The sequence below is a fragment of the Anguilla rostrata genome, chromosome 18, assembly GCF_018555375.3.
Source record: "Anguilla rostrata isolate EN2019 chromosome 18, ASM1855537v3, whole genome shotgun sequence".
NCBI lineage: Eukaryota > Metazoa > Chordata > Actinopteri > Anguilliformes > Anguillidae > Anguilla > Anguilla rostrata.
The window spans coordinates 7515371-7539515 of NC_057950.1; the positions used below are offsets into that span (position 1 = coordinate 7515371).

Sequence of the window (24145 nt, forward strand, 5' to 3'; positions counted from 1 at the left end):
CCAATGAAGTAAGAGGGTTGGTGGGTGTGAGATTAAAACATTGAGTACCCAGTTCTGAAATGAATGGCTTTTGGCACAAATACTTTCCGAATGACTGATGATGTTTGGTTTCTGAATAGGTATGCAATGCATTAAAACAGAAGCGCCAACCATCCCACCAACCAGCAAACTGTGTACCACTTTTTAAATTAAATGTCAACACCTGAGACAAGGTGGGTAAGGAAACACTTTCTTCCTCACATTATATCTGCTACTGTAACCCTCGGGATGGGATTGAAGCATCTGCAGGCCAGTTACTCTGGTGGGTTGCTAAGGTAGAAAAACATGGTCCTGGACAGTTGTGTTATCTCCTTTTTCTTCTTTTTGTTTTTTCCCAAACGTGAGTTACCAAATTATAATCAAACATGTGGCTTCTAGTTACAGCCAGCACCAGTGTGGTTCTTATGATGCTCCAGTTATAGTCAGCACCAGTGGGTTATGGTTTTCCTTGCATGAGTGCACTGTTTTAGCTCAGCCAGTCAGCACCAGTGTGGTTCTTATGATGCTCCAGTTATTGTCAGCACCAGTGTGGTTCTTATGATGCTCCAGTTATTGTCAGCACCAGTGTGGTTCTTATGATGCTCCAGTTATAGTCAGCACCAGTATGGTTTTAATGTGTCTTCTAGTCGTAGTTGGCATGAGTGCACTGTTTATGAGGCTTCAAGTCACAGTCAGCACCAGCATGGTTCTTATGAGGCTTCTTGTCACAGTCAGCACCAGTGTGGTTCTTATGAGGCTTCTTGTCACAGTCAGCACCAGCATGGTTCTTATGAGGCTTCTTGTCACAGTCAGCACCAGCATGGTTCTTATGATGCTTCTTGTCACAGTCAGCACCAGTGTGGTTCTTATGAGGCTTCTAGTCACAGTTGGCATGAGTGTGGTTCTTATGAGACATTGGGCTCAGGAGTGGGCTTCAGTGTGTGTGCATATTATTTGTCTAACATACCATCAAAATGACAGTTTATATCATAAAATATATTAAAATGTAACTTAAGAAGGACAAAACTAACAGTAGCCTTCATGCTCTAAATGACAAGATAATTTCCATAGTGTATGTTTTTGGAACCTACATAAATTACCTGAAATCGATGAACTGGGTTTTTTTTTTTTTTTTTTCTCTACTACAGAAAAGCATCCATTACCACTTCTGGATTTAAACCAGTGTAATTTTCAAACCAGCTGTGAGTGGATCTATTTAAAGCCGAACGTGTTGGACTGGAAGAAATAACAGTTATTAGACACATCTTTTTGCTATTCATGCTGCTGATATTTTTTCATTGCTCATTATTGCTGACACATTTTCAGGCTTGAAAGAAAACCACACTGAAAGTGACGCCCTCTTTTTTCCCCTCCTTCAGCTGAGAGACAAAACAGAGATCTTCACTAATGAACAGCAAGATGCACGTATGTGCTTCCAACCCAATGTCCTCAAATATAAGATACAAGAGGACATTGTAATACAAAACACTCTTATGCAGGCACTCTTACCCAGAGCAAAGTACAGAAGGGAAAAAAATCTGCCTTAGTCTCAGGAACACAAAAGTCTCAGGAACACAAAAGCGGTCTATTTTCAAGAAGGCACAGAAGGCCCATTTCTAATCAATAAGTAATTTTAACCGAGAAAACAATTTTGTGTTGTAACCAAAAAAAAAAAAAAGTACCACTATAAAGGTCCACAAAGGTGGTTTGGAGGGTCTCATGACCTTTTTGAAGAGGTAACTGAGCTGTCTCTTTAGCTGCCCAATAGGCTCGCACCATGGTTTGGAATGTTATGAGAGTCAATAGAGGCAGCATGTGGAGGGAGGAGGGGAGAAGGGGAGTGACATGGCTGAGTCCGGGGGAGGCCGTAGGTCAGACGAGCAGCGGCGTTTTGGATGAGCTGTGGTGGTCTGATGGTGGAGGCAGCAAGTCCAGCAAGGAGGGATTTGCAGTCGTTCAGAAGGAGACCAGCCCCTGGACTAAGAGCGCTGGCTTGAGCAGGTGGTTGTGCGTGTTTATTTTTATGAGCAGGTTGCAAAAAAACAATGTGTTTTGCTTTTTCAGTACCTTTCAAAGTTAAATAAGTATTTGATGTATTTTCTAAATTTAAAGTTTATTGAGTGCTGAGGGAATTTGAATAGATTTCGACAACGAGACAACACTTAGCTTCATGCTTTGTACACAGACGTCAGTGCCTTAAATGGTTTGACTGAATTGGTTCAGTTGAGAAAACTGTTAATAAAATAGGGCTGGTTTGAGACCCAAAAGCCTTTTACATCAACAAATAGACAATGAGAATAGATGCATGTAGAATGTTTATTTCTGCTCAAGATTGTGTTTATTTTTAAATAAAAAAAGATATTACAATTAAAAAGATAATTATATATTATATATTTCTATATGATATAAATATATAATTCTAGCCAGAGTTTCATTCAGATTGGATAAGATCACATTAGAGACACTAGCACCTTCACTCAACCACGATGAGCGGTGGAACAGAACACACACACACAGCTTATCTGGTTCTTCCTGACTTGTCATTGGATACTTCATCCGTCCCTCACATTCTATTCCCTGGGAGGGAAGGCTTTATTTTTTGCTGCTGTTTTGTAAGTTCGGATTTTTGCCAAAATGTTCGTTCACGTACCCCTTAAATAAAATAGAAAGGCTCCTCAAATGCTCTGGGCGCTGTGGAAGCATTCCTTCATGGTTTCGGATGCCCCTCTTCTGACTCTGGTTTCAGATCTTCATGCGTAAGTACTCTTCATTTCCTGGCATCAGCAGCTTAGGCAGTACAGTAAGGCCACTCTCCGGCTGATAAAATTATCTTCTTGAGTGCGGGCGGCACCCAGCGAACAGAGCTGGGGGGGTCTGTTCACAGTGAAAGGGGGAAGTGCCTGGGAATTTCACTTGACATTTTGTCTTAGAAGGTGTTTGAGATACAGGTTCAGCGTGTCCACATGAGGAGTCAGCTACAGTTCAGGACTTCCTGTGAAGGAAGGGGGTGAGAGGTGGCTTGAGAACTCCTGTTTGGGAGGGGACAGCGAGTAATTTGTGCCCTGGGTTAGGCCACATGCCATTTGGCAGTGTCTGCGGTGTCACTGTTTGTCTAGCAACAGTCACTACTTGAAGCGGTCCTGTCCTGGGATGTCCCGCTACACCGGCAGTGCGGCAGTGTAGTATAATGGGTAAGGAGCTGGTCTTGTAACCTAAAATTTGATTCTTGTAGCCTAAAGTCACAGGTTCGATTCCCAGGTAGGACACTGCCATTGTACCCTTGAGCAAGGTACTTAACCTGCATTTCTTCAGTATATATCCAGCTGTATAAATGGATGTAATGCAAATGCTATGTAAAAGGCTGTGTAAGTTGCTCTGGATAAGGGCATCTGCTATATGCCTGTAATGTAATGCAATGTAATAACACTTGAGATGTCCCCTAACTGTCCAGGTCTACACCCTTCCTAAGTCTCATTCTTTAAACTGTGGCACTGTGGCAACTCTGGAACCTGGAACACGGCGAAACACTGTGTGACTGCTTGAGTGTAAACAACACGATTCAAAGGCAAGGATTTCACCGCTTGATTGATGGCATGGAAACAGTTTTATTTCAGTAATCAAACATGCTGCGTCAGATCAGATTTCCTTCTAAAAAGCAACATTTTTGCTTCAGATCTCAGGAGGCCTCTTTAAAAACACATTCAAAGGCAAGGATTTCATCATAAATTGTGCATATGCCAAAATCTATGTGAATGTGATTTATAAACCTTGGAACATGAGACAAACAAGTGCTATTGGATGTGCATAAAGTGTGTGCTATCGGAACAGTGTAAATATGTCAGTCATGCATACATAATTGAGGCAAAACGAAAAACAAACAAACAAAAAAGCCAACATTGCCTACCTGCCATTAATGTGGGGGTATGGACACATAGCACAATAGTGAAAAGCTCATTACTGAAACATTGGCTTCCGTTCATATTCAGTATTGATTGAACAAAAATGTGTTTATTTAAAACAGAATGGCTGGTGCCTTTGTATATTAAGGCTGGGATTCAGTTTTCTTTTTTTCCTTGACTTAGCCTGGATTTAATCAATGTTAACTTGCAATGCAAATGCATTCAAATTGCATCATTTTTAAAAGTCGTTGTTAAGGACAAACTGTGATTGAATCCAGAACCAAGCGGGGATCAATTTTTGAAAATGAATACTAGTCTAATTAGTGAGTGCTGATGAAAATCATATTTGGATAAACAGTGCAGGCACGTCTGAGGACAATGGCGGTGCTAAAAGGCTGAGAGCCTTTCTGTGGAGTCTCCAAAGGGAACCCTGCATATTTTTGTTTGATATTCTTTATTTATTTTAACCCTTTGAAGAATATGTTTTATGGAAATCTTTTTCAAAATTCTAAGTTGGTGTTCTAGAACTTTGTTGCTTTTGAAGGGTCGTGGTTGAAAAGTTTAACTACACAAGGCGTTACGTATGCAATTATTTTAAAAAGTCATACTGACCCTATCCTGGGCAGGGTCGCAAGGGGTGCTGGAGCCTATCCCAGCTTGCATTGAGCGAGAAGCAGGAATACACCCTGTACAGGTGGCCAATCTATCACAGGGCACACACACCATTCACTCACACACTCATACCTACGGGCAATTTACATTCTCCAATTAGCCTACCTGCATGTCTTTGGACTGTGGGAGGAAACCCACACAAACACAGGGTTACCATATGATAATTTGATAAATATAATTCAATAAGCATTCAATGTCTAGCGTGTTGTACACTATTTATCCCCATACAATTTATCTGTTGTAAGCAAGAGACAGACCATGACTACCCTAACCCTAACCCTAACCCTTACCCCCTGCCCACACAGAAAAGAGTGCCATGGCCAGAAACGTGCCCAACTAATTTTAGAATAAGAAATATGAATTTGACATACGTGCATAAAGACAAGAGATTGCCAGTGCATCATGGATATGCCTCAGCATGCTTATTTTATAATGTTTTCAAGGTAAAAACCCTGCATAGTGTGCCTTTATAGAGAGTTAAATATTCCTCCTTCCAGGGTGTCTGTTTGCAATCTGTCTTTCATTCCCTGTCCCTAGGTAGATTTGTGGCTTTAAAGCTAATGGAAACCACTTCAATACCCCCCTCAGTATTCCCCATGGCAGCCCCCTGTACTGTTCGTCATAGCAACTGAAATTCCTTTTATCAACGAGAGTGCTTCATTTTTAAAAATTTATTTTCTGCTGGACTGGCTCGGGATGAGAACCCTATAAGATGGTTTTCCCCATTAATTGTATTCCCAAAGAAATATTAGCCCTGATTTGAAAAGTCATTAAATTAATGTGTTTATGTCTGTCTTCGCATTGTACAACATCACTTCTGTATAAAAACGAAACAGAGAGGATTTGCACATATAGCTCTGCAAGAACTTAGGAATTTTTTTGTAGGCTGCAATTGACTGACCCCACCAATGGAAACTGTGTACAAACAGTCCCCCGGAGCAGGGGCCTCATAGAGTTTGTGTGGACTTCTTACTTGAACAAATGACCAATTCCTATTTTAGTATAATATACTCATAGTTTTGAGTTATGTTTTGGGGTAGAGGAGAAACGTTTTTCTTCTTTTGTTTTGTGGTCCTTAGTTGTGAGTATGTTGCATTGTTGCTTTTTCCTGGTATGCTTTTGCTCTGGTGGCACTGAAGTTGCAAGAGTAACTCTCTAGAAAGGTCCGCAATACTGGTCTCTCGCTCTCTCGATTCAATTTTCAATTTCAAGGTGCTTTCTTGGCATGCAAGTGTTACAAAGAACAACAGTAATTACAAAAAAAAATCAACGCTACAACCTGTAACTAAAATACACATACAGTATTTTGGACACACAACACAAACAACAACATTGACATACTGTACTGCCGTATTTGTGTCATATAATATACAGTATGTAAATAACAATTAACTGCAGATGCTGACTGTATCTTCTGTATCGATGACAGGTTGCTGCATTCAGTGCAGCTAATGGGACTGTATGTCCTTCACCCAGTATGTTGGGTCATATTTTTTATCAAATGGTAAATGGACTGCATTTATATAGCGCTTTTATCCAAAGCGCTTTACAATTGATGCCTCTCATTCGCCAGAGCAGTTAGGAGTTAGGGGTTAGGTGTCTTGCTCAAGGACACTTCGACATGCCCAGGGCGGGGTTTGAGCCGGCAACCCTCCGACTGCCAGACAATCGGTCTTACCTCCTGAGCTATGTTGCCCCTTATCAGGAAGTGTGGCAAAATTTGGTAGTATTATTTTTAATTTTTTTTTCCAAGAACACCATTTCTGTATATTTATTGCAGTGTAGAAGGAAGTGTATTTCTGTCTCAATTTCTTCTGTCTCACATATCCACATATGTGAGATCACATATCCTCTCTGGTTTGGGGTGTCAGGTTTGTTTGTGTCTTGAAAATAAGTTTTTCCTTTATATCCTGGTATTTTGGGCATTCTGTCAGGAAATGCAGCTCTGTCTCCACTGTCCCCTGATCACAGTGGGAGCACAGCCTGTCCTCTCTGGGCAGGCAGGTCTGTCTTTGATGTCCGGGTTCTATGGCCAGGCTGTGCTCACTGAGTCTGTACATTGTCAATGCTTTTCTCAATTTGTTATCAGTCACCATGGTCTAATATTCCGCTGTGGTGTACTGTGTTTTTAGGGCAAAATAGCATTGAAGCATTGCCTCTCCCTCCTCCTCCTCCCTCCTCTTCTTCCTCCCTCCCATTTTCTTCCTCCTTCCCTCTCTGTCTCCCTCCATTTCTCTCTATGCTTTCTCTCCCTCAGTCTCTCCCCCTCTCTCACGCCCTCTCTGTCTCCCTCCCTCTCCCTCTCTCCCCCTAAATAGTTAAATGTAAGTTGACTCTACATCTATAAGTGAGAGTATGATTTATATTCTTCATTTCTATTTGACTTATCTTGTCTGTACATTTGATTCAAACATATTTGATCTGAAATCCAATATAGAGCTGAGTTTGAATAATTAATACCTGTGTTCAGGACAATGATGGTGATTTCATGGCTGGCTGGTCTTTGGCTGGGAGCTTCGGGTGGTTTACAGTATGCGATGCACAGCTGATGGATCTATGGGCCCATCTGCCTCGCATTGAAGCTCGCCAGTCACACGGCTATTTCAGCTAATCGGCATCTCTGCCATACTGAGGATCAAGGCTAGATACTGTAAACAAATCTTCCACATCACACACTATGGGACTTTCCAGTATCCAGTGTGCAGCCGGGTATGTGAACCTTATTAAATTAGATGTAGCACACCAATACACTGGGGTTTAAAATATGTTTCAGAAGTAATTTTTGATTTTTATTTTTATTTTTGCTTTTTATCCTTCAACTCCTTCTCCTAATTTGGAATGCCCAGTCGTGCGTCAGCGCTCATACTCATACCTGGACCCTCGGCTACGAATTTTGGGTGAAACGCACCCTCCTCCGAATCATGAGACGTGGAGGTGCGGCTTCGCCTCTTATCACACCCGCTGTCCGCACGTCTGGCGCCCAGCGGAAACCGGTGGAAACCGGTGGAAACCAGCGGAGGCTGCTGGAGGGTAATGAGAGTTCACCCCGGGGCGACCTCCAATTACACGTCACCCTGAGTGGCTGCCGGCTTGCAGTCAGGACTGGCGTGGTCTGGGTTTGTTCCGGGGCAGTGGGGCTCATCCACGCACTTCAACGAGAATGGTGGTGCTGCTTTTAACTTTTAAAAAAAAATGAGTACAGTATGCGGAATGTATTAGTCTAAGATGGAAGTTGTGTAAGAATTTATATGAGCTGTGCAGAGCCAATGAAATCACAATTTATTTAAATAGCGCCTTTCGTGCAAGATTGCAATGCAAAGTGAAGATAAAAAGATCCTTAAAAGAGCTGCAGCAGCACTGAAATCAGTAAAAAGACAAAATAAAAATAATGAAACCATCAATAATAACTCTAGCAATAAAAAAACTATCGTAGTAATAAAAACAAGTACAATAAAGCAGAGGTAATATGTGTAAAATTAGGTAAACAAAAGAAATACAGTAAAGTAAAATAAAAATAAATAAAATAAAAGGCAATGACAGTGAAATAGCAAAAGTGGAATATCCATCCATCCATCCATCCATCCATTATCTATACCCACATATCCTGGGCAAGGTTGTGGGGGGTGCTGGGATGTCTTAAGATGTTGTTTCTAGAAGTGAAGATGGATGAGCTATAGTCGCACCTATAGTACCATAGAAATCAGTGGCCAAGTGTTTCTGAAGTCATTCAACATGACTTGAGAAACATGTAGTTATTTATCTCTGCATGTTTTTCTCCCAATGCTGGAGCCCTCGGTTTGTACTAGCAGGCCCATCTGCAGCAGCTTACACCATTAGTGCACTTTGCAGCGCAGATTGGCACACGCGTGTGCTCTGTCACGCGTGCACTCTGTCACGCGTGTGTGCTCCGTCACACGTGTGCTTTGTCACGTGTGTGTGCTCCGTCACGCGTGTGCTTTGTCATGTGTGTGCTCTGTCACGCGTGTGTGCTCCGTCACGCGTGTGCTTTGTCACGCGTGTGCTTTGTCATGTGTGTGCTCTGTCACGCGTGTGTGCTCCGTCACGCGTGTGCTTTGTCATGTGTGTGCTCTGTCACGCGTGTGTGCTCCGTCACGCGTGTGCTTTGTCACGCGTGTGCTTTGTCACGTGTGCGCTCTGTCACGCGTGTGTGCTTTGTCACACGTGTAGCCGACAGTGTCTTGATTTCACTCTGCAGCCTCCACTCCTCTGTGACGGCTGCATTAATCACATGCGGTGGTACAGGCATTTTCGCACCGCCTGAACTTGATTACATGCGAAGGAGTAATCTTTTATGAAATCTCTACCCTTATGCTCAACGGGGGAAATAATTTCTTGGGAAATGAGCACATTTCCCCTCTGGCTGCACCTTTTCTCCTTGCTCCTTAATGCTGGCACAGAAATATACCAGCCTTTTTCCAAGGTAGCCGAACCCTTGAGTTTTTACCCTGTGACATTTATATTCTCCTGCCGAATTTGAGAACAGCACTTTTCTCTTTGCGCTTTTCAGACTTATTTGCACTTTATTTAGGAAAATACTGTTATAGCTGACTTTGGGGAGGGGGGGGATTTTTTTAGCGTGAGTTCATGAGCAGGGGCAAGCAAGACTGAAAGCCTTTCCACATGCTTTAACGGGAACCAGAATTTCTGCACACGTTTGGAGAAGCTGTGGCAGCTGTTGCCAAATTATGATCACAGTGGATAAGGACACTGTTGCTAGGTGGACTGGTGCCCGGTGATGCAGGTTGTTGCTAAGGACAATCTGAGGCGCTCGCTACGGGAACAGAAAAAGGCGGGAAAAGTGCTCCTGTGCAGCATGGCTAGAACAGACGGGTGTTCGAATTTAAGCAATGGAGTCCCCTTGGTGACGCCTTAAACTTAAAATTCAAAATAAATGAAATCATAACCTGTATGAAAATGAGATCATGCGACACAAACTGTTGTTGTGTTTCAGTGAACTTCCCATGTGCCCTGTGCGATTACATTAAACTTTTACTGTCTTTTGTGTGTTTGTTGTATAGTGAGTCACTCAGGTCTGTTACTGTATCCACACTGTAACTGCGTGTGTTGTGCTGCTGTCTTGAGAAGTCTATGAAAGAGATTTTATATCTCAGTAGGATCTTCTGGTTAACTAGTTATAAAGGAAAACTTTCTTTTTTTAATTTCACATTTTATGTTCAATTGTGTAATACGATTATACAATTTAATACAATCATGTAACACAGACGTACAATAAATATCAGAAAAATAGTAGTGTAGAAAATAGTGAAAGATCAATTGGACAAAAAAAGAAAAAGAAATGGATGTAAGTCACAATCAAACTGTAGCCTTCACAATTTTGGTACTCCAGAGAAAAAATGTAACTCTGACTCAACCGTTTAAAAAAGAAAATATCTTTGCAATACTGCTGAGCTGCTTTCAGAATCTTTTTTTTCTTTCTTTTTTCTGTGCTCCTAGGACCCATAATGCAGCAGGCTTTTAAAATCCATTCACACATTCTGGGCCCCGGTGGTAATTTAGTCTGGTGTGTTGTTTCCTGGTTATAATGGAAGGTTGCAGACAGTGACAGGCCAGGATTGAGTAGCCAAGGCGTATTGTATTTCAGCCAGACAAATATTGAATTTATTTATTTGAGAAAAGGAAAATTTTCAATTGTTCAATTGTGTTGGTTTGTTAACGGGTGTGTGTGTATGTGCAGGTTTGTCTAGGTTTGTAACGAGTGTGTGTGTCTGTGCAGGTCTGTGTAGGTTTGTTAATGGGTGTGTGTGTGTGTGTCTGTGCACGTCTGTCTGGGTTTGTTAACAGGTGTGTGTGTCTGTGTAGGTCTGTGTAGGTTTATTAACGGGTGTGTGTGTCAGTCCAAGTCAAGGTTCATTAACGGGTGTATGTGTCTGTGCAGGTCTGTCCGGGTTTGTTAACGGGTGTGTGTGTGTGTCTGCAGGTCTGTCTAGGTTTGTTAACGGGTGTGTGTGTGTCTGCAGGTCTGTCTAGGTTCGTTAACGGGTGTGTGTGTGTGTGTGTGTGTCTGTGCAGGTCTGTCTGGGTTTGTTAACGGGTGTGTGTGTGTGTGTCTGTGCAGGTCTGTCTGGGTTTGTTAAGGTGTGTGTGTGTCTGTGCAGGTCGTCTGGGTTGTATGGTGTGTGTGTGTGTGTGTCTGTGCAGGTCTGTCTGGGTTTGTTAACGGTGTGTGTGTGTGTGTGTGTCTGTGCAGGTCTGTCTGGTTTCGTTAACGGGTGTGTGTGTGTGTGTGTGTGTCTGTGCAGGTCTGTCTGGTTTGTTAACGGGGTGTGTGTGTGTGTGTGTGTCTGTGCAGGTCTGTCTGGGTTTGTTAACGGGTGTGTGTGTGTGTGTGTGTCTGTGCAGGTCTGTCTGGGTTTGTTAACGGGTGTGTGTGTGTGTGTGTGTGTCTGTGCAGGTCTGTCTGGGTTTGTTAACGGGTGTGTGTGTGTGTGTGTGTCTGTGCAGGTCTGTCTGGGTTTGTTAACGGGTGTGTGTGTGTGTGTGTGTGTCTGTGCAGGTCTGTCTGGGTTTGTTAACGGGTGTGTGTGTGTGTGTGTGTCTGTGCAGGTCTGTCTGGGTTTGTTAACGGGTGTGTGTGTGTGTGTGTCTGTGCAGGTCTGTCTGGTTTGTTAACGGTGTGTGTTGTGTGTGCAGGTCTGTCTGGGTTTGTTAACGGGTGTGTGTGTGTGTGTGTCTGTGCAGGTCTGTCTGGGTTTGTTAACGGGTGTGTGTGTGTGTGTGTCTGTGCAGGTCTGTCTGGGTTTGATAACGGGTGTGTGTGTGTGTGTGTCTGTGCAGGTCTGTCTGGGTTTGTTAACGGGTGTGTGTGTGTGTGTGTGTCTGTGCAAGTCCAGCTCTGCGGCAGGCTTTTGTTCCGGGTTCGAGGCCGTGCCACTGAGCCGCGGGCGGAAGCCCCGCTGGGCAGCATGAACAGGACGCAGCGCCCGAGCCTCGAGTCCTGCCTGCTGGAGGACTGCCTGATGTCGCCGGGCCTGACGGTGTTCCTGGCCGTCTCCTACGGCGCGGTCATGCTGCTGGGGCTTCTGGGAAACGCCTGCCTGATCTGCGTCATCGCCCGGCAGAAGGAGAAGGCCAACGTCACCAGCATCCTCATCGCCAACCTGTCGGTGTCGGACGTGCTGGTGTGCGTGTTCTGCCTGCCCGTCACCGTGGCGTACACGCTGATGGACCACTGGGCCTTCGGCGGCACGCTGTGCCGGCTCATGCCCTTCGTACAGTGCGCCTCGGTCACCGTCTCCGTGCTGTCGCTGGTGCTGATCGCGCTGGAGCGCCACCAGCTGATCCTCAACCCCGGCGGCTGGAAGCCCAGCGCGCCGCAGGCCTACCTGGCGGTGGTGCTGATCTGGACGCTGGCCTGCTTCACCTCGCTGCCCTTCCTGGCCTTCCACACGCTGACGGACGAGCCGTACCGCAGCCTGCCGCCGCCGCTGCGCGACCGGGAGGCGTGCACGGAGAGCTGGCCGTCGCGCGCGCACAAGCTGGCCTACACCACCTGGCTGCTGCTCTTCCAGTACTGCGCGCCGCTGCTCCTCGTGCTGGTCTGCTACCTGCGCATCTTCGCCCGCCTGCGCCGCCGGCGGAACATGCTGGATCGCGGCGGCGGCGGCGGCAGCGGAGGCGGAGCCGCCGAGAACCGCCGCGCCACCCGCAGCCGCCGCGTCAACGTCATGCTCGCCGCCCTGGTGGCCAGCTTCGCCGTCTGCTGGCTGCCGCTCAACGCCTTCAACGCGGTGGCCGACTGGCACCACGAGGCGCTGCTCGACCACCACGACCTGGTCTTCTCGCTCTGCCACCTGCTGGCCATGGCCTCCACCTGCGTCAACCCCGTCATCTACGGCTTCCTCAACAGCAACTTCAAGAAGGAGGTGAAGGAGGCCCTGCTGCACTGCTGCCGGCGCCCCCTGGAGGACAAGTACGAGCACTTCCCGCTCTCCACCATGAACACCGAGCTCTCCAAGACCTCGCTGCGGATAAACTGCCGCAACAACTCCGTCTGAAGGCCCGGCCGCACCTGCGGATGGTTCCGGAAAGCGCTGGGGACGCACTTGCCCGGACTGGTCTGAGACTGAAGTTCAAGCCGAATACTTTCTAGCAGTTCCAATCGAGGTTGTTAGGAATTAGCTTTTGAGTGGATATCCTAAGTGACGGGACTATACCTCTTTGGGAAGTGTGAGTTTGTTTTGAAGACGGGCCACGCATTATGCATAAAGAAGGCATCGGTTTTGTGGTTGTGACGATACTCAAGAGCATCAGCGTTTAAACACAAGTCTGTAAATGAATGCACCTCGGCCAGCTTCACTGGGTGGGTACACTTCCTGATAAAGTACACTGAGAACAATTTATATAAAGTACAGCCTATTTATGGTGCAATTACAGTATAAATGAATCAACAGATAGCTACTTGTGCAGTATTGGTGTTATACTGTATGTGTACTGTGAAGTTACAGTGTTACAGTTGTCCCCATACGTGTATTCTGAAAGTCTGTGTGTTAAAACAGTTAATGAAGGGGATAAAGTATCTTTAAAAAAAGGTTCTTTGCTTAGAAGAAAAATATAATTGGTTGAATGTATGCATTTTACTTTTCAAAAATGAATGTACTATTTACTAATATGTAAAATGCACTAGAACCAAAAGTAGATGCTACAATCTGCAGTTAAATCACATACTGATAGTACATACCTTTGTAAATATATATTTTAAAGAAGTAATATTTCAAGGAACTTTAAATTATTTGGCTTTGTTTTTTTTTTCTTAAAATATTTCCTGTTATTTTATTTCAACAGAAACATTTGCTAAAATGGTAGGATATACAGGATTTTGTAGAATATGCTTTGCATGTCACTTTCAAAGTTGCTTTCATAATATCAGAAATGCAAAGGGAAATGGTTTCAGAACTAATGGTTTCAGAATTGCACCATTTCTTTCCCACCCAGAATTCTTTTATGAAACTTTACACATAAGAACACAGTATTGTATACACAGCAATTAAATTATTCCACACAAGAAAAGCATGTTTTGTTTGATTAATGCTTTTTGAAGAGTAGATTTTTTTGGAATGCTTTAAACAAAAAAAAATTTCTAAGCCAGTGTTCTAGAGCTACTTTTCTTTCTGTTACCAGTAGTGATTGTTACATCAACATTAGAATGCTCAGTTAAGAACATTCTAATCACGTATTCGTCATCTTACACCTTGAAGGGTTAATGTATTTTCAGAACAACATGCCCTGTAGGCATGAGCTACATAGACTACTGTAAAATATGGTGTAACTATTTCATGCTAGTAACCGTGCATCAAACTTACATGCTGTGACGGCTGAATAAACCAAAAAGGAAAACAACTCAAAACACAAAACATGTCCGTGATTTATCTGGATTTAATTAAAGTCTGGATTAAACCAGCTTTGTTTTTCTCCGCTGGTCTGGATTTAAGAGAGCTTGATTGCTATCCTACATGACTGTCCGTGGCCTGGCACTGAGATTACGTTTGATGTTGAAACGAAAGCCTTCTGTGGATCAAATCTGTCCTGGAGAAATATGGGTCTTTTCCCCTGTGCTAATTTGGTTTTGATAGATCACCGTTGTCACATATCTGATATTGCCCGGAACAATATTTAATGAAGAGAAATAGTACATGTTTTTCTGTAATGATAAATAAATGTAAACCGGTCATTTTCACTAATGTGACTGGTCATATGGGCTTCTTTAATGCATCAGTTATTTAAATATTGTTTTCTCATGATCAAATATCTGAATGTTTCAAGACAGTAATCTTTCCATTATTGCAAATGCCTCCAATACCCTAATTAAAAATAAAACTAAAAGTAAAAAACAGTCATGCACAGCATATCGACTTGAATTAACGCTCTCCACTAGCAAATTATTCATATCCGTAATCAATATATCTGTTCAACAGGAGAACTTACAGTATATAATTTTATAGTGCTTCATGAAGTTACACTAATAAACTGGCACACTTTATGAACCAGCAAATGCTATGTGACCTTTAATGTTACATCTATCATGTGAGGAATACTGCCTTTAACAGACTCTTCTCATACATTTCTGACTCACCTGACATTTGGTATACATGACCTTTGACCTCTGTCCTCTTCTCTGTGTAGTTTCTTCATTTGAAGAAAAAAAAACCCCATATGATGGCCACTGACCTATGAAATTTAATTTCTAAATAGTGTACGATATCAAAAAATTCTAAGGTCAACAGTTTGACCTTTTGTGTAGAATGTGTTTGACCCATGTTGTCACATACAATTCCCTGGTACATGTTTTTATGTTCCGGACTGTTATTTTACTCTCTCAGCCCCCCCCCACACCCCCCCAATTACATGCTGCTAGTCTGTATTTTAAAAAAAAAAATAGTATTTGTACCAGCATAAGCTGCAGGCAACAACCTTTGCTATTAGCTTGTTCCACTGAGCAGTGCTTCTTCTGAATGTGACACAGGTGTTCTATCAAAACAGTTATGAACAGATGTGTTATTTTTGTATATGCTTAACATGTCTGCAGCTGCTCTTTGTTCATTGTTTGGAATTAGCAAAGTCTTCACAGAAATACAGCTTCATGATTGATTGATATGTATTTAAGATGTCTGATTAGTATTGAAAAATACCTGCATTCAGTTTGGAGAATGGGCCTTGGGATTCAAAACAAACAAACAAAAAATATCACTCTTGTGCATGCTAATGTATGTCATCACTAGGATGTATTGCAGCGAAGACAGGCATATTCATTGTATATCAATGTATTGGTATTTCAATGACTGTCGAACAACTCACTAGTAAGTAACACACACACACGCACACAGAAAGCTCCCTTGGGCAGCCAGAGGGAATATAATATAGGTCTACCATATAAAATAAATTACAATGACATTCCAAATATGTCCCACCGTAGTGTTTTTCAAAGCCTGAATTAGCTTCAGCTGCTAGGTCGGCTGCTTATTGGACTGCCAGCTGGTTTTGGCTGCAAAAATTAATTCACCTGTCATTTGCAAGCTGCTGTTTGTTAGCTTGTTAGCTTAGAGGAATGTTAATTGTTTGAATATTGTTAGGTGCTCCAACTGAAAAATGTTAACTTACTCCAACACAAAGGGAGTCAACTCCATATGTGTATGTACTGGGGAACCTATCCAGCGTAAGTTCTCAACAAGCTGAACGGAAGTGTTCTTTGCAACTTTTAAAAGAAAACACACAAGAGTATCTTTGGGTTTTTTTTTTTTTGGGGGGGAGGGTGGGGGGCAGAATATTTCATATTCTGCCACAGCTCAGTTTTGATTAGTTTCACTGTTGCTGTACTTACTGTCACACTGGTGTTGCTTTACAGCTTATTGTACTTTAGCCATTTTGCAGTGTAGAATTTTAATAATTAAACTCTCAGTTAGCCAACGTCTGTATACACTGGCATGGATGTGTCAAGACATCTTCCTAGCCAAGGCCTGTGTATGACATAGTTTTAATGGTTGCATGCATTTTCAGCTGGAAGCCAAGTCTTACATACAGGAGAAGAGCACTCAGTGTTTCACTCAGTCAGTATGGTATTGGTGATGTTTATTGTGGTAGTAGTTATCAAACGAATATATTGCTTGATTAGTTACAATATGTATAATTTTTAAATTCTGTTGTGCGCCACCAGACCAGTCTTCTGATTTGGCACTGTAATACGATTCCCAGCAAGCATTTTGGCAGAACATTATATACATCATTGACAAATGGTTTGCAATGAACTATGGGATCTTGAGGCAGGAGATACACCTACATGCCTGTACACATTTTAAAGATAAACAATGTGAACATCATATTGATATGTGAGAAGCTTGATTGACAGAGGACACATACCTGCACTTGTTTGTGTTAGTGTTAATCAGTTTAACCTACAGAGTCTTAGTTAAACTATGTGGTTGTTCCCTGCACTTGGAACCGTACTTCTCTCTAAGGTTTTCAACACACTTGTTCCTGGTTATGGTCATACACTTTGTTGTACGTCGCTCTGGATAAGAACGTCTGCCAAATGCCTGTAATGTAATGTAATGTAACTTGTACAGACAATTGACTTTGAAATTGTATATACATTTATTAGAAGCCAAGTGCATGAATGAAATTGTACATCTACTACTGCTCATATTAATCAGGGATGGAGTTGCTTTTTCATTTTTTAGGTGAATTTTTTATTTAAATCTGCTTTCTTCTGTTTATTTGTTTTGTACTTGTGTGCATTACGCTGTATGGCTATGTCAAATACTTTGAGTCGGAAAAATACAAAATGCAATAGAAAAAAAGTGCTTTGCGGAAAAAACTTCTTCTCCTTCTTCTTCTTATTATTTATGAGTGAGTGCTTCACTGTGCTGACAAACATTTTGCCAGAGGTCATTTAGAACCACATTTAGTGTCCCAGGAAACTGGACAGATTATGCATGAGATCAAATGAGAAAGCCAATTATACTGAAAGAACTTGCACAGTAATAAGAGCGTGTTGCAGGTCGACTTTTTAAAGCATAATTGACTTGATAAGAGAAATAGTACTTCAGAAAAATAAGGATTTTAAGGCTTTTTCTAGAAATTTTGAGAGGACATGTTTATTGGCAAGTGTACAACAAAAATGAAGAGTTACATTATATGTTACCTCTCCTGATTTCAATTTGCTCTTACAGAGATGGGATGTGAAGAGGCATGTTTTAGAACTACACAGAATGGGACCTGCACTGGCCCTGAATGGTCTATGAATATAGATGAGATTTTTCCATTGTACTAAAAAAATATCATATTACACTGCTTTAATGTAGCAACTGCTCTTGCTTTTTGAACTATGGTCATTGGTTTTTATGAATTACATCCGTGACAAAGGTGTTTCATCAATCGAGGCCAAACCAGGACCCTTTGATGGAGGATACTGAAAAGTGTTCTGCCAAGAATACAACATATCGACATTTAGCTCTGTGTTTTGGTGTAATGTGGTTTTAAAATGTATTCAGTTTAAAAATGTGAATGTGCGCTGCATTAAACATGGAGCTCAGTGTACACGCTACACTGTAGTATACTGACAGAAGATTTTGATTGGTAAATGCAAAAGGTTTTGATGAATTTGCCTAAGATAAATGTTGAATGCACCAATTTCTTGGCCTCAATTAAACAAAAGCTCGGAACTGACAGTCCAATTTTCTGTTTTGGGAGAAATCGCATAAAAAATGTACCTTGTATGTTTTATAGTGTGGTCATTAAAGATCCCATGACACTATTCGCAAAGAGTAGGGGGTTACCCGGTGTTCTGACTAAAATCCCAGAACTGGCTCTTGCAAAAAACTTGCCACCTAATCATCCCCTGATTTAATTGGCTAAAAAAATGTTCTCTGCCTCCAGTGGAGCTGGTTTTGTTGGCTGATCCCTACAGTACATTTAGACAAAGCCGTCAGCTTGCTTTGCATAACAATAAATGTTAGATTTCTTAAGAGAAAACTTGCAACAACAAAAAAAGGAAAAAAAGTGTAATAAAAGTGCATGGTATGGCATGAGGTTCTTTAATGCTCGCTCTGTGGCATGCGGTATCCTGTACATTTCTCCACATCTGCATTTCTTTGTAATACTGTGGTATGTTTTTCTGAGGCTGCTGAAATATACCGTAATTTTTTCCACTCTCCTTGCTTCATGTGTGCTTCAATGCTCTGCAAAATGTGCCACTTGGGTAATTGAGGCACCCCTCGGGTAATGTCTGTAATGGTACAATCCACACGGTTATTTATAAGGCACCTGTGCTACAGTTGCGTGTTGTGGAAATTTAGCTCATCATGACCATCTAATCACTCCATACAGTTACATCACATAACATAACATAACATGTAATGACAAGAACTGGCCATTCAGCCCAACAATGCTTGCCATTTTCCTAGCTAAATTGTACCTAATGCTCTGATTACCTATAGACCAGTATCTAGCACCCGGATCAAGCCTGGTCATGGAAATCATAGTTTCTGCCTCTACTACATGACCTGTTGTTTGTTGCAATGCAAATCTATTCCTTGGGTGAAGAATAAGCCCATTGCTTTTGTCTGTTTAATAAAACTGTCACAGTTCCCATACACTTGACAACTCCTGACCGTTGCATTTCCAACATCAGCACGGACTAGCAGATGTTCAAAAGTAATTGCTCTGTTTTGGTAGGGCCATTCTTGTATTTAAGAAGTTTCTGAAGAACCTGCCTGTTTAAAGAAGGATAAATAAATACATTTTTGTGCTAAATTTCCTAATGCCAATGAGACCGAGGGAATTTTCTTTTGAACCTTATTCACATATTATGTTCAAATGCTGTATATTTGTTGGCTGGTGATCATTTTGCTTCATTATGTAAATAATCTGGCACTTGGGTACTTATGTATTTTCCAATTTTCCACAGAAACACATTATTACTCTTAAAATTCTTCCAAAACATTTTTATTCATTTAATTCGCCTGGGTTGAAATACAAACAATTTCCTTTCCATCCATATACAAAAAATAGCATTTTTAATTTTTGGACAATTTTAGAAGATAAGGCTATAGGCCTTTTTCATATTTTCGTATTTTCATATTTTCCACAGAAACACATTATTACTCTTAAAATTGTTCCAAAAACATTTTTATTCATTTATTTCACCAGGGTTGTAATACAAACATAATTCCCGATCCATCCATATAAAAAATAGCATTTGAAAATTTCTTGACAATTTTTGAACATAAGGCTATAGGCTTATGTATTTTCATATTTTCCAGAAAAACACATTATTCCTCTTAAAATTGTTCCAAAAACATTTTTATTCATTTATTTCACCAGGGTTGTAATACAAACATAATTCCCTATCCATTCATATTAACAATAGCATTTTCAATTTTTGGACAATCTTTAAACATAAGGCTATAGGCTTATGTATTTTCATATTTTCCAGAAAAAACACATTATTCCTCTTAAAATTGTTCCAAAAACATTTTTATTCATTTATTTCACCAGGGTTGTAATACAAACATAATTCCCTATCCATCCATATTAAAAATAGCATTTTCAATTTTTGGACAATTTTAGAACATAAGGCTATAGGCTTATGTATTTTCATATTCTCCAGAAAAAACACATTATTCCTCTTACAATTCTTCCAAAACATTTATTTTTCATTTATTTCAGCAGGGCAGTAATACAAATGTAATTTCCTATCCATCCACATCAGAAAATAGCATTTGAAAATTTATTGACAATTTTTGAACATAAGGCTATAGGCTTATGTATTTTCATATTTTCCAGAAAAAACACATTATTCCTCTTAAAATTCTTCCAAAACATTTTTTCCCCATTTATTTCACCAGGGTTGTAATACAAACATAATTCCCTATCCATCCATATTAAAAATAGCATTTTCAATTTTTGGACAATCTTTGAACATAAGGCTATAGGCTTATGTATTTTCATATTTTCCAGAAAAAACACATTATTCCTCTTAAAATTGTTCCAAAAACATTTTTATTCATTTATTTCACCAGGGTTGTAATACAAACATAATTCCCCATCCATCCATATAAAAAATAGCATTTGAAAATTTCTTGACAATTTTTGAACATAAGGCTATAGGCTTATGTATTTTCATATTTTCCAGAAAAACACATTATTCTTCTTAAAATTGTTCCAAAAACATTTTTATTCATTTATTTCACCAGGGTTGTAATACAAACATAATTCCCAATCCATCCATATAAAAAATAGCATTTGAAAATTTCTTGACAATTTTTGAACATAAGGCTATAGGCTTATGTATTTTCATATTTTCCACAGAAACACATTATTACTCTTAAAATTCTTCCAAAACATTTTTTCCCCATTTATTTCACGAGGGTTGTAATACAAACATAATTCCCTATCCATCCATATTAAAAATAGCATTTGAAAATTTCTTGACAATTTTTGAACATAAGGCTATAGGCTTATGTATTTTCATATTTTCCAGAAAAAACACATTATTCCTCTTAAAATTGTTCCAAAAACATTTTTATTCATTTATTTCACCAGGGTTGTAATACAAACATAATTCCCTATCAATCCATATTAACAATAGCATTTTCAATTTTTGGACAATCTTTGAACATAAGGCTATAGGCTTATGTATTTTCATATTTTCCACAGAAACACATTATTACTCTTAAAATTCGTCCAAAACATTTTTCCCCCATTTATTTCACCTGGGTTGTAATACAAACATAATTCCCGATCCATCCATATAAAAAATAGCATTTGAAAATTTCTTGACAATTTTTGAACATAAGGCTATAGGCTTATGTATTTTCATATTTTCCAGAAAAAACACATTATTCCTCTTAAAATTCTTCCAAAACATTTTTTCCCCATTTATTTCACCAGGGTTGTAATACAAACATAATTCCCCATCCATCCATATAAAAAATAGCATTTGAAAATTTCTTGACAATTTTTGAACATAAGGCTATAGGCTTATGTATTGACATAATTTAGCTATGTATTTCATATTTTCCAAAAACAATTATCCTTTAATTTTCAAACATTTTATCATTATTCACCATATATAAAACATAATTCCATCTCCATTTAAAAATACATTGCAATTTTTGACATTTTTGAAATAAGCTAAGCTTATTATTTTCATATTTTCCAAAAACATTTTCTTATTTCCAACATTTTTCACTATTTATCACCAGTTATACAAACAATTCCCTATCTCCATATAAAAATAGCATTTTAATTTTGACAATTTTGACATAAGCTAAGCTTATTATTTTCATATTTTCCAAAAACAATTGTCTTAAAATTTCCAAACATTTTTACCATTATTTCACGTTGAACAAACGAAATACCTATCCATATTAAAAATAGCATTTGAAATTCTTGACAATTTTGAACAAAGCTATAGCTATTTTTCATATTTTCAACAAAACAATATTCCTTAAAATTTCCAAAACATTTTCATTATTTCACGGTGTAATACAAATTTCCATTCCATCCATATAAAAATAGCTTTAAATTTTTGACAATTTTGAACATAAGGCATAGGCTTGATTTTCATTCCACAAACCATATTAAATTTTCAAAAATTTTCAATTTTTACAGGTTGTAAGATATTCATATCCAAAAAAATATTTAAATTTTGACAATTTTAATTATACTTTTATTTCAAGTTCAAAAAAAACAATTACCTCAAATTCAAAAACATTTATCATTTTTCACAGTTTATAAATAATCTACTCTATAATAGTTTAATTTCTGACAATTTTAAATGCTAACTTTTTTTTCATATTTTAAAAAACACATTATTTCTTAAATTTTCAAATTTTTGAATTTATTTCACAGGTTTGTATAACATTCTTCCACAAAAAAAATTTTCAATTTTTGACATTTTTACATACTTATGTTGTAATATTTTCCAAAAAAAACATTAAATTTCTTAAATTTTAAAAGTTATTATTATTTCCAGTTTAACAAAAAACCATATCTTAAAATGTTCAAATTTTTACATTTTACAGTTGTATACAATTTTCCCAAAACACATATAAAATCTTAAAATTTTCCATATTTACTTGAACAAATAATTTTCATCAAAAAAATATTTTAATTTTCAATTTTTTCTATTTTATTTAAAAAACATATTCCTAATTTTCAAAAATTTTAAATTTTTACCATTAAAAAGTAATCTATCATCATATTATCAACAATTTTACTTAAACATTTTATTTATTCCAGAAACAACATATTCCTCATCCAAAAAAATTTTCATTTTCGTTAATAAATAACCACCATAATAATTTTAAAATTCTTGAATTTAACAAACATTTCATTTATATTCCGAAACAACATTATTATCTTATTACAAACTTTTATTTATTCATTGAAACACATTTCCTAATTTCAAAAACATTATTTCAATTTTTCAATTTAACAAATATCTATATCATATTCAAAAAACAATTTCTTAAATTTTAACATACTATTACGTGTATTCAATTCCCAACACCAATTAAAATTTTCAAATTTCTTTTTCATTTTACAAATATACTATTGTATTTTTATCAAAACATACTTTATTTCAAAACCATTATTCTTAAGTGTAAAAAATAATTATCACCAAAAAAAATAATTAATCGACAATTTTTGAAAATAGCTATGCTTATGATTTATATTTTCCAAAAACACAATTTTCCTTTAAATTTCCAAAACATTTTTTCTTTATTTCACAGGGTGTAATACAAACTAATTCCCTATCATCCATATAAAAATAGCATTTTAAATTTTTGACAATTTTTGAATAAGGTATTTATGTATTTTCATATTTTCCAGAAAAAATTTCCCTTAAAATTTTTCAAAACATTTTTCCCATTTATTTACAGGGTTTTAATAAAAATAAGCATCACTATAAAAATCAATTTAAATTTGCAATTTAACATAAGCTTGGCTATTATTTCATATTTTCAAAAAACACATTATTCCTCTTAAATTTTCCAAAAACATTTTTTATCATATTTACAGGGTTGTAATACACATAATTCCCAACCGGTTATACGCTTATGTATTTTCATGGGGGGTGACATAGCTCAGGAGGTAAGACCGATTGTCTGGCAGTCGGAGGGTTGCCGGTTCAAACCCCGCCCTGGGTGTGTCGAAGTGTCCTTGAGCAAGACACCTAACCCCTAACTGCTCTGGCGAATGAGAGGCATCAATTGTAAAGCGCTTTGGATAAAAGCGCTATATAAATGCAGTCCATTTACCATTTACCATTTACCATATTTTCCACAGAAACACATTATTACTCTTAAAATTCTTCCTAAACATTTTTTCCCCCATTTATTTCACCTGGGTTGTAATACAAACATAATTCCCTATCCATCCATATTAAAAATAGCATTTTCAATTTCTTGACAATTTTGGAACATAAGGCTTATGTATTTTCCAATTTTCCACAGAAATACATTATTACTTTTACAATTTGGCTATATACTCTAACATCTCACAAATGAATAAATTTAGATCATCCAAAATCCATGACTAACCCTTGCCCTAACCCTTTTCTAAACTGAGGCAGGTTCAGCTGCTGTTCCACCAGCCCTGTAGTAAAACCAAACGTCAGATGTACCAAGCCATTGCCTCTTGTTCTCATTCAAGTGCACTGCCAATTTTACAGAGATTCAATAAATCCAGAATTCCCTAAATGAGAGCATATGCATCATCAAATAAGTTTTGGACAGCTTGCTCTCTGCAGAGTGGGTAGCTTTACAGCTGTCTTTTTTTCATTTTTTTTTTTTAGCTCTTTACTGTGCCACAACTTTGATAAGTTGTGAAGAGTAAAACATACGGTGTGTAAAAACCACTGATCCTTTCGACTTAATAATGTTTATTTACCGCCCCCTGGGACTCCTCTCCAGCAGAAGGGTCATGAATAACGGAACCTTTATTTTTATAAAATAAGTGGCTCATTTCAATTCTTGGAATATTCGAGTGCTTTGGAACCTGGCCTTGGAACCCGT

The 24145-nt window shown here is 38.9% G+C and overlaps 1 protein-coding gene across 1 annotated transcript; it reads left to right on the forward strand.

The window, feature by feature from the left end:
* The first annotated feature begins 1898 nt into the window (after positions 1 to 1898).
* Positions 1899 to 18096, forward strand: npy4r (neuropeptide Y receptor Y4). Its single transcript, XM_064318351.1, has 2 exons — positions 1899 to 2025; positions 11462 to 18096. Exon 2 carries the CDS (start codon positions 11534 to 11536, stop codon positions 12623 to 12625), a length of 1092 nt encoding a protein of 363 aa, XP_064174421.1. The 5' UTR covers positions 1899 to 2025; positions 11462 to 11533; the 3' UTR covers positions 12626 to 18096.
* Positions 18097 to 24145: the final 6049 nt, after the last annotated feature.

What these genes read in the sequence shown, in the direction of transcription:
- npy4r (XM_064318351.1), top strand. Translation starts at nt 11,534, where the DNA reads ATGAACAGGACGCAGCGCCCGAGCCTCGAGTCCTGCCTGCTGGAGGAC.